This window comes from Nelumbo lutea, chromosome 4 (genome assembly GCF_056320005.1).
Source record: "Nelumbo lutea isolate HS-2025 chromosome 4, American lotus-T2T, whole genome shotgun sequence".
NCBI classification, from domain to species: domain Eukaryota; kingdom Viridiplantae; phylum Streptophyta; class Magnoliopsida; order Proteales; family Nelumbonaceae; genus Nelumbo; species Nelumbo lutea.
The window spans coordinates 6455547-6466731 of NC_142687.1; the positions used below are offsets into that span (position 1 = coordinate 6455547).

Sequence of the window (11185 nt, forward strand, 5' to 3'; positions counted from 1 at the left end):
CGCCTTGACGATGAGATACGAAATTCTAAGTCTCCATCCAGGCCTCTTCTTCAGGACTCAAAATCGTCTAATCATCTGAATTAGATTCACCATTTCTTTTTGTTTAATCTAGAAAATTAGGTTGTGTTTGAAAACGATAAAATAAGTGTGAATGTAAATATGGTGTAAAACGGTTTAAATAAATTGTAAAATTGGATTAGCTTTGCACTGACTTTTACTTCTTACCAAATAGGCTTTTAGTTGTAATTGATGCAAACATGAATTCCAATAAAGTATATGCTTTTTTATTTTATTTTATCAAAAGTCCCATTTGAATGCAAATTTACTTTTTTTTTATTGATGTACTTTTACATCTTATTATCAATGTAAATATGCATTGGTCTGTAATTTATCAATGCATAAATGTATTGTTGTCAAACACAGGCAAAAATGAAAAAAATGCAAATTTACCCTGAACCAGGATTTACACTCTATTTGTATTGTTTCCAAACTTAGCCTTAATTGTAAAAATACTGTAGGTTTTTTGTAGGGAATTCAAGAAGAATGTGCTTTCAACTATCAGTTCCCAGCCGATCGAGGAGAGGAGGGACTCAAAGGATTCTATTGGGTTTATGACGTTAGATTCTCTTCCGTAAAGAGGTTTCCTCTTCTGCTGTGCTGGTATATCTCGAAAATTCAAATAAGAGTTATCAAGGGCATTTTATTTTCGTCCCGTGAATATTAACGATTGAATGCTATGTTTGGAACCCATAGGGTATATTTTAGTAGCTTTCTTTTAATTATTTTATCACTAGAACATCAGTAACTTTTCAGTTGAAACTGGTAGGAACCCTGAAAATATTTATTTCCAAATTCGCATCAACTTTACACGATGATAATAGAGAAAGCATGGAAGAATAGAGTTCATTCACAAACACAAATGCAGAGAAGCAGTTCGAAAACAAACACGAAACTCGGTGAAAAATAACCCTTTTACTTTGTGCTCATATACACAGTCCACCTATCTATCGGCACGTATAAAACGAAATTGCAAGAAGAACCAAGTCATAAGTCCTATTTACTTAAAAACTCACGACGTCCAACCAGCAACTGTCAGCTTTGGCTATATATATATATATATATCAACATTCTCTCCATTGTCATCATATGGATCCCTCTAAGCATTCTTTGTCCTCTTGTAATGTTAGCAGAAGATGATCATGAATAAAACTTGTAGGTTTTGGCCTGGATAATTATCTGCCTTAGCCCACCAATGGGTGAAAAAATCATCAACATAAGACCCAGTATGATGCAAATCTGGAAATACATTGTGCAAAAGTTGGTTATTAGTATATTCTTCAAAACAGCAGACTAGCAGAGAGAGAGAGAGAGAGAGAGAGCTATAATTAAGCATTACCCAATTGGTAATCCAAGATAAGCTGAACCTTTTAGGCTTGTAAATGGCGAGCCACATGATGCAAGGCAGCTATAAAGAATACAAGCATAATTAAGTTTGTTAGCTATTCATTGTCGAAGGTTGTAATGCAATTATTCAAATTATTTATTCATAAAATTGAGAATTTTTGGCTTACAAAGTAGGTAGTTGGTGCAAAAGCAAACCCTCCAAAGAATCCAAGAAGCCCACCAAAGAAAGGGAACGTCATAGCAATGAACATTGTTAATGCTGCAAAAGCGATGGAAATATGAAGGTTCAGACAGACACAGAAAAGTAGCAACAGAAACCAATCCAAGCACTGAAATTTAATTACAGTCAGTGAAAGAAAGAATGTAAAGAACCTACCTACATATGAAGTGCGAGCAATCAAACGGAGTCTAAGTCCAGGGGTGAAATGCAGTTTCTTAACCAACACAGTTTCTATCATGTCAAACACTGGCATCGCATAAATCTAAAACAGCACAAAGAAAGGTCATGGTGGTAATTAACTAATAGTTTAAGAAGAAGAAGAAAAAAAGAAAAGAAAAGAGGAGAATCCCATTAATTAATTAAGCTTCACCTGATAGCTTCCAATAACGTGAATGACAACAAACATGTTGGCCATGGCAATTAACCAAGCAGGCTTCTCCAGTGAGATGAGAATATTGTCTGCAACAGAGTTGCCAAACATCCAATAGCCGATCAATGCAACCGGGAAGTAACAAGCAGCCACAATAATATAGGCAAAGATGACACCCTTCCACATGGGTTTCTTGGATGGCCTCTCAGGAGTTGAAGGGATGGTTGCTTGAATCTCCAAGACAACATTGTGCCCAGCATATGCAAATGCCACATCGCCCAAGGCGCTAAAGAAGTTAAGCACGGTTCCAGCAGTGCTCTCGGATTTGTACCCATACTGCACATCTGCTTGAACTCCCTTATCAACAGAAGCTCCCCAAGCAATGGTTGAATAACTACAAAACCACATCTTCAGCATCTTCAGCAGAGAGAGAGAGAGAGAGTGAGATCTAGAGAGAGAGAGAGAGAGAGGGTACCTCAAGGACATGACTGCTGCAGCCAAAGAGACACCAGAAATGGAGTTAAAGTTGGGAAGTTGAGAGAGGACAAAGTGGATAGAAGCAAAGATCATGATGAAGTAGCTGCGCTTAATATCCTTGCAGCTGCTACACACTGTATCATGAAACTTCTTCAAGGATTGCCCTCCAGTAACCATGTAAACTATGTTGACACCAACTTCGACTACCAGCTGCTGGGGTACAACGATCCAGAGACCAAGCTTCTCGCCAAAGGCATATTGACCCAACTCATGGTATCTGTCGAACCGCTTCCCTGGAACCATCTCATGCATCTCGACCATTTGCCACAAGGTGTACAGAGTGATGACCCAAGACAACACAAGTATGGCCACACCAGGACCCCTAATTAGGAATTAAATCCAAATTAAACAAACAAGTAAGATTTCCAACTTAATTTTGATGGGTAAGCGATGAAAACATCAGTTGCAACCGGAAAATAAAAACTTGGGTTTGCTTCTTCAGCAATATCAGATATCTGATTTTGGGAAAACAAATCATCGTCGCTTGGATAAACATACCATCCGAGCTCCGACATGGCAAAAGGCAGGCTGAGTACTCCAGCTCCAACCATGGCGGTGACATTGTGAAAGGTTGAGTACCACCACTTAGCATTCCTCGAAGAAGTGATGGGAAGCCAGTCGTCGATTTGCTTCTCCTTAGCCGGTTCCTGGTTCTGAGATTTAACATCAACCATTTTTGTCGTAATTTCTTCTTAGGTTTTCACCCAGAATAATCAATCACAAGCCAAGATATATATAAACTGAAAAGAGAACTAAAATCCAACAACCAGAAAGCACTCAGAAATGAACCAATAAATAAACTGACATAAAAAGAATGTGTGATGGAATGAACTGGGTTACTTATAGATAGAATTGACAAGGTAATAAAAGTAAGGGGTTTTTATAGTTCAGTCCACTTATCCCTAAAAGTAATCCAGAAGAAAAAGGGGAGAGTTGGCAACAGAGTACAAGTATCGAGCCTGATTCCTAGAACAGATTTTCGAATCTCTGAAGTCTGCTGGGTATCTTTCCATACGTAGTGACCAAATAAGTTTGTTAGCGAAAAAATAATAAAATAAACTGTTGGGGTATCAAAGAAGAAAAGCCGTTGTGGGATATTTTTTTGGTTCGGGATTTGCTGATCACAGAATTTCCATTTTCAAGTTTTGACAACGAATCAGGACTGGTCGATAGTTAATACCATTGGAATTTGCTTCTCAATTTTCCTTCCATTTGGTGATGTGGTCATGAATGGCTCATGCGCCTTTTACACGCTGCAGGCAGGAAAACAAAAAGTCGTCCTTGTGGGGCCACCATACTTGACAGTGTATGTGTATCCCAGCCGTCTGATTGGTTAGTCAAAATATTAGTAGGACCATCTCGGGAGGGAGACCCAGGATATTTGCCACGTGTACGATTCTGCAAATACTTACTGGACAGAGGGAGAATCAGAAATCTCAAATCAATGAAGCAACGCCCAACGCAGAGCGGACGGGATAACCAGAGTGAGACTGAGAGTGAGAGCGTCAGCCTGAAAATAAGGATGGCTACGTGCACACCGGTGGAGGCCAGGGGAGTGCTTTTCCTCAACTTTGAAGGAGAGAAAAGTTGTCACCTTTCAGTTTTCACCTCTCTACCTTACGACCTACGTTGCCTCATGCCACGTCATCAAACTAATGTCCAATGTGGCGTATTGTGATTGGCCTAGCGTTACATGTGCAACTGTAAGGAATGGTGCCAACAAATCACATGGATGGATCAGGACGGAGCTTTTGGAGATTGGAGTGATCTCTCACTCACACAAAGCACGCGGTTCCTCGTGCTTTCCGTATTAATATTAAACCAATTAAAACGAGAAAGATATACCATAATTTGCACCAGTTAATTCCTTACTGAAATTTTCTTGAACTGGTAGAAAAAGAAATTCCAAGAGATAAAATTAAAATAAATCATCAAATTTTCTCTCCATGAGTTTTTTTTTTTTTTTTGAAAAGGGCAAAAGGCCACAGCACCCAATCACAGTAGAACAGAGGAGCTAAGTTGTAAATTGCATTTCAGTTGACAGATGAAGAGAGATACCAACTCTATTTTTTCAATGCAAAAAAAAAAATCAGGTATTGAACAAAAGACAAATACAGGAGAAGACAAATTGCAACGAACTTCAATTTTCAAAAAATATATAAAAAGTTTATAAAAGCAACCAGTGGAACGACGTTGCGTTGCAAGTCAAAGATCAAAAGAGAACAAAAAAGAGGAGCGTAGTAGTAATAAGAAAAGAAAGAAAGTTAGCATGGAAATGAAGGAAGCCATTAAATTCGAGTGACCAACATAGTTGTTCACAAATCAGGTGAGCGATATCGTGGTTTTCTAACTTGACCAAATCAGTGCAGAGAGAGAGAGAGAGAGAGTGCTGGGTATGTAAAGGCCAAAAGCTAATACATAGCAGTGATTCAGTTGAGTTCCATCTCCCATCAACGGGAAAATAAAGAGCAGTGATTCAATGGAGCTATAACGGAAGAAAAAGGAAAACATAACTGAGGTTTCACCACTGACATCATGGCAAGATACTTGAGAGTGAAGGCAACCCATATCCAAGAAATCAATAAGAAAAACTTCAAAACACATACAGAGACTCAGAGAGAGAGAGAGAGACAAAGAGGGAGGGAGGTTACCTTGTCAGAGACAGTGGGGTTCTGGTCGAATGTAGTTTGGGTTCCCATGGTTGCAGAGTATTGCACAGATGCAGAAGGAAGAGACAAAGTAGAAGAAGATTGAAATATTGATCGAAAGGGCTGAAACTAATCTGTATTTAAAAGGAACCGGAGCGAAGTTCTGAGAGTAGAATTGTTGTTGAGATCAATGCCTTGGTTTGACTCGGAGGGTGTTGTATTCCAAAAGAAAAGACGTAGGAAAATTTCTTAAAATAGAACACTGTTTGGATGACGAGTCTCTCTCCTAGTCCTAGCTATCCCCTTGTCCTTAGGCTGTGTCTTCGGAAGATAATTGTAGCAAAGTTTAGAATTTCAGTCCAGTTATAACTTTTGTTTTCCTGATCGGCTGATCCTAATTAATTTCCTTGATTTTTTTATTAATTACTCCTCATTTTCCTACCAATAACAAAAATGGCACACGACACCCCCTGAGTTGTTAAATTTCTTATTTTAACCAGTCATATTTTCTATTTTACAAATACACCCATCGGCACACAAACTTATGCACAAGTTTATTTTTATTTGTTTATCATGTATAATTAAAGGCGTAGCCATTAACTACAATGCTCTATTAATTGTCTAAATCTAGGAAATTGCCCAAAAGGAGTACTAAATGAATAAAAGGTGAAGAGGGAAAAACCTAGATTTGTGGGTTAATTAAATCCTTATCAAAATTAATTTTCTTACGTGTGAGCGCTCATAGGATAAGTTTGGTTTGATAGAAATTTCTATCAACTTTCCGTTTCTTTCTTGTTTCCTATCAAATTTAACATAACCGGGTTAATTAAATCCTTATCTAAATTACTTCTCTTATCCATCTATATTCATTTAGGATATATATTAGGTTTGGTAGAAAATAAGAGAAATAGAAGATTAAAAGTAAAATTTTCATACAATTATTTTCTATCAACTTTCTATTTCTCTCTTTTTCCATCAAACTAAAATGGCTTTATTGCTTTTGTATTTTTTGAAGTACAAGAGCATGAAATATGTTTTTCATTTCTACCATGTCTTTTGCAATTCAGTAAATATTGTTTTTAAAACAAGCTTTTAATAAAATCATAAATAAATATGTAGTTACGCCATGTTGGTTTACCACATGCGACATGATAAATCTCATGTGCCAACTTATTATTTGCTGAAATTTATAATATAAAAATGTCATATGACCTATACTCTATTGTTGTGACATGTCGCATATATTTTGTCACATTTATAGACATCAAATTTGCATATATTTTCTCATATATTACAAATTTGCCACATAATATATATATATACATGACATGTATTTACCCATGTGTCACAAATTTTGCCACATTGATAGATATTTTGCCACTTGCTATATATATATGTGTGTGTGTGTATGCGTCATGCATACCGCATATATCCATTTGTTTATGGAGATGGATGAAGATTCAGAGGGCTTGAAAACTCATACGCCATATGACAGCCAACATGAATTAAGAATTTGGCGTACAAGCTACAACCTAATATAACAAAATCTGTATTTGATTGCAGTACAAATTTCATTTGCATTGGTGTAAATGCATGGGAGTGCCAAAGGACTGAATGTAAATTATGGTTTGTTTTTGCTTCAAATTTGACTTTATTTTGTTTATTTGAGAGATATAAAATGAAATGACCTCTACTTTAAATGAAAGTAGGAGGAGAATCAGCTATCTACGAACAAAGTATGATGCAAGATGATCCACTTTATATGAGGAAGAAGTGAGCACATAGGAGGAAGGTGGTGCAAATTTTGCATCAGTTTTTGGGATGCAAAATTTGCACTGTTAGTGAATTGAGTAAAAATTTTGCAGCCAAAAGTTCTCACCCCGAATGGTGTCGGATATTCTCCTTCTCTAGTGTATCCGCAGCTTCCTTTGCAATTTTATTGATTCTAGCACCTTTATTGTAGCTTTAGCTCTTAAATACTTCATTTCCCACGATCGAGGCAATATCATTTTTTTTTTTATTTTTACAGTGAAAATTTAAATAAAAATGTGAAAGTTTTATTTAATGTTTCCTCTAAACAATGTCAAGGAACTCCCATGTTTTGAGCCATTTGAGGAATTTATATTTGTTCCCTCCTCACCTTCTAACATCCCCCCCCCCCCCCCCACAAAAAAAAAACAAGATACGGCAAACAAAAAAAGTCAAAGGAATTCCACCATTCCATACTTGGTTCCTTAATTTGTTTAATGAGGCTTTCGCTTTATTTTACTTTCCTTGTGTTTTATTTGATTAAAATTTTTATTCAGAAATAGTAATTGAATATTAAAAAAAAAAGGAGACAAGTTTGGGTAATGGGTATATTGATATTCCAACTTACAGAAATGATTTAAATGAAAATGATTGAAAATGCAACGCCACCATCTGTAATTACTAAATTAATTTGATGGGCGACGAATAATGGCATTACTATTTAATATTATTTGTTTCAACTGAAAAATAAAATACCCACTGAGCTCTATCACCGTCAGCAGAGAACAAACAAGGAATTAAAAAAAATGATAATATAAATGCACATATAAATTAAATATAATGCGAGTAGGTCTTATTAATTTGAAGTATGGGCCTTTGGTCCAATAGTAGGATTGGACTTGGACAAACCATGTAAACCCATGAAGAATAAGGGGGTAATGGGCCTCACAGCCTGGCATTAATATACAATTAAATTGTAAAACATGCTCCTTGTTGGCTCATGTGACTTTCACTTTTTCTTTTTTTTTTTTCTTTTTTTAAGGTTACGTTTGATTGCAGTGCAAATTCGTATCTACTTCAGTTTTGTTTTTGACAATTTACATTCTTACTTAGTTCAAAAATTGTACTTCTTGTCTCCTTTCTATATATTGGCTCGGAAAAAAGATTTTCCTCCAACGAAAACAGAAAAAGATTGAAAAGCGAACTACAAGACTTCTAAAAAGCTAACAGCTCTCACAGAGGGACACGCCAATTGGAACCTAAAACTATAAAAATTGTGTGTTTAGAATTTTGAGCATTTATTCATTAAATGTTTGTAATTGATTTATTTATAAAATCAAGAAAAACAATAATATATCTATTTATTGAGACTTAGGCGCCACTAGACGCCATTAAACACCACGTCATCAAAACAATGAATAAGCACCTAAAGTATTAAAATGAAGATTCCCCAAACATTAAGTACACACATAAATCAATAATTACTTTTGTAAAATTTATATGTATAAATCCGCATGAGAAAAATGCTTAAATGAAGTCTATAACAAATTTTATCCGATAAACGCCCACGGTTTCAAATACCGCTCGACTGAGTAAATTCTGTGATATTTCGGCAAGACTCTAGGGCATTTAGATAACAGAGACAGTCTTAGGTCAATGACGTAAAATTTGTCATTTAAATAACAGAGAGGGTCTAGGTGAATGACGTAAAATTTGTGTAAAAATATTCAGCAGTTGGTAAGTCGTGACGTGGGAGATGTGACCCCTCGATGTGTGAATCTTCTCGTTTCCTTCCACTTTTTTGAATCGCTGGCGTCGGAGACGTCTATCGACCAAGAAAAAACTCTTCATAATCCTTTCCTTTTGGCCTGAGCCTGAGCCTGAACCTCTCCACTCCCTAGCAGAGATCGGATCTGCTTTTCACTGAGAGCGCCTAAACACACACATCCTACCATGTATCGGGAACATTTTTTCGTACTTGTAAGGCGCCCAAGTGTGAAAAGCAGATCTCACTCCCATAGAGCGAGGTTGACGTACGTTATTTATTCCCCAGTTTGGTCAAGCGAAGGCCACACATGAAAACCCGTTTACACTGCTAAGTCCTAATAAGCAAAAGAGTGTGGGACTCCTCTTACGTCTTACCCCCAGCCCCAGTAGTTCCACTGTGGGCTTTACTACATTTTACATTTTTCAAAATTTGCCACGCACTTGGCGTCTCTCTCTCTCTCTCTGAAGTTTTATGAAGCAGAAACCCAATGACAATTGCATGCACATTAATTGTCAAATTCCCTTTGACAATGTTTGTCTCCGCATTTCAGTTGTTGGCCGGACTCTAACTAGTTTGTTTAATTCTGTAGATGAACCAATTAAGTCTTCTTGCAGCTTTAACTGCTTTACTCCATCTATATACTTATAAAAAAACAGCAAAAGTCCATAATCGAAACCGCTCGACTCTATCCTGAAGAGGAAAACCAAGTTCATTTTCCAAACCCATCAATATAAAAATCGAAAGACCATGTTGATTATTTTCATGTGATTGATAATTATTTTGAGGAATATGAAAAGTCTACGTGAATGACATCCTTTCAAGAAAATAGATTTGCAATGCTGGATTGTAGTGTTTGGGTTTATCCCAATGGCGGATGCCTCAGAATTTGATTACTTTGGAAGCTAATTTATTTGTTCTATCTGCAAAAGTTAAGACTACAAAAGCAGAGTTCCCTCAGAATTTGATTACTTTGGATTCAATTTTTTTTTTAATTGTTAATTAATTTTGTGTATAGAGTTAATTTCTTTTCCTGTGACTTCATAGGAATGCTAATGTCACCATAAGAACGCAAAACCTGTTCAAGAAAATTTGTATTGAAGAAGAATTAAAATGAAGTATGGTGAAGAAAACGCTCTAATGTCTAATGTCGACTTACTTTGGGCTTGGGCTATGGAGCGCCCCGTTCTTAAATTAGCACACTTGAAAATTGCCAATACCCAATGCATATTAAGGAAAAGGACCCAGAACGAGAGTCCCAGATCAGCCCCTTACGATAGTCCTAACTCCTAAGCCCATCATCATAAGGAGCGGCAAATCAAAGTTTGGGGTTCGAACTTGAATGACGCAATATTCGAATTTGATGATACTGAAAATTAATATTCGATTTGAATTCAATCAATTAATTATTTTAGGTAATTAATAAATATATAAAATAAATATTTTATTTATATAAAGTATATAGTTATAAATTATTTATATAATACATTTAGATCTTTTATATATTATATAAAAATTAAATAATTGGTCAAATTCAATTATTTATCGAATTGAATCAGGTCATATCCGAATTCGACCAATTAGATATTCGAATTATCCAAATCCAATTCGATTATTTTGAATCTCGAATTTGAAATTAAATTTTCGAATATCGTTAACACCTCTAACCAAAGATCGGGACCTTCTGCTACATTCTGGAACTGGGGAGGGAGAGTTAATGCTACAGTTGGAGACCCGATTTGCTCCTCACATGACATTATTCACACTAAAAATTCGAATTCCCACAGTTGATGCTGCTGCTTCTTCTTCTTCTATCTATAGTCTGTTTATACAATAAAATTATGTAAAAAGTAGAAATTCAATAAAGACGAAGTCCAGCCCTTTATTCAATCGGTCCTCATGTTTTTAGTTCCCCCACTTGTACTCAATACCCAGAAAGAAAGAAGAACGTTTATTAATGCAACTCCAACTATCCAACTTCAATTTAAGATTTAGTGCTTAACATCACTTGTGTCCTTGGGATAACTCAGTTGGACGCTTAAAGCAGAGTTCGGACAGTAGCAACAACAACAATTTCCCTGGACTACCTGAAATGACAGTGGATGTATTTTCCGTGTGCAGCTGTAATGTCTTGTGGGTAGTATGGGTATCGTTCTTGTAGTCTCCAAGATTCCAACATGTACACCGGATTTTTTTTTTTAATGATATGGATATTTTTAAAATTTGGCTGTAATTTAGAATATTGGAGATTTATTACCTAATTGCAGTTCAGTTTGACCCTAGAATGATAGCTAGAGAGAATGGAAGTTGCAAATCCTCGAGAACCCTCAATGATTCTTTTCTATAGTTCTAGTAAATATCGTTTTCTTTCTTATCTCTAAAATACCGTTGACAGTAGTTGGCCCATCGATATTGATATACATGGTCCTACATTTTGTGGGCATACAGATGTGCACAGCTGAGCAAAATTGTTTTTATTTGCAAGTTAGAGA

The 11185-nt window shown here is 36.1% G+C and overlaps 1 protein-coding gene across 1 annotated transcript; it reads right to left on the reverse strand.

The window, feature by feature from the left end:
* Nucleotides 1–820: 820 nt before the first annotated feature.
* On the reverse strand, nt 821–5403 carry LOC148853609 (lysine histidine transporter 1-like). Its single transcript, XM_088986182.1, has 8 exons — nt 5183–5403; nt 3030–3184; nt 2470–2853; nt 1995–2388; nt 1781–1886; nt 1572–1663; nt 1397–1465; nt 821–1296 (listed from the first exon to the last, which is right to left on the reverse strand). The coding sequence occupies exons 1-8, from the start codon at nt 5228–5230 to the stop codon at nt 1198–1200; spliced, it is 1347 nt and encodes a 448-aa protein (XP_088842308.1). The 5' UTR covers nt 5231–5403; the 3' UTR covers nt 821–1197.
* Nucleotides 5404–11185: the final 5782 nt, after the last annotated feature.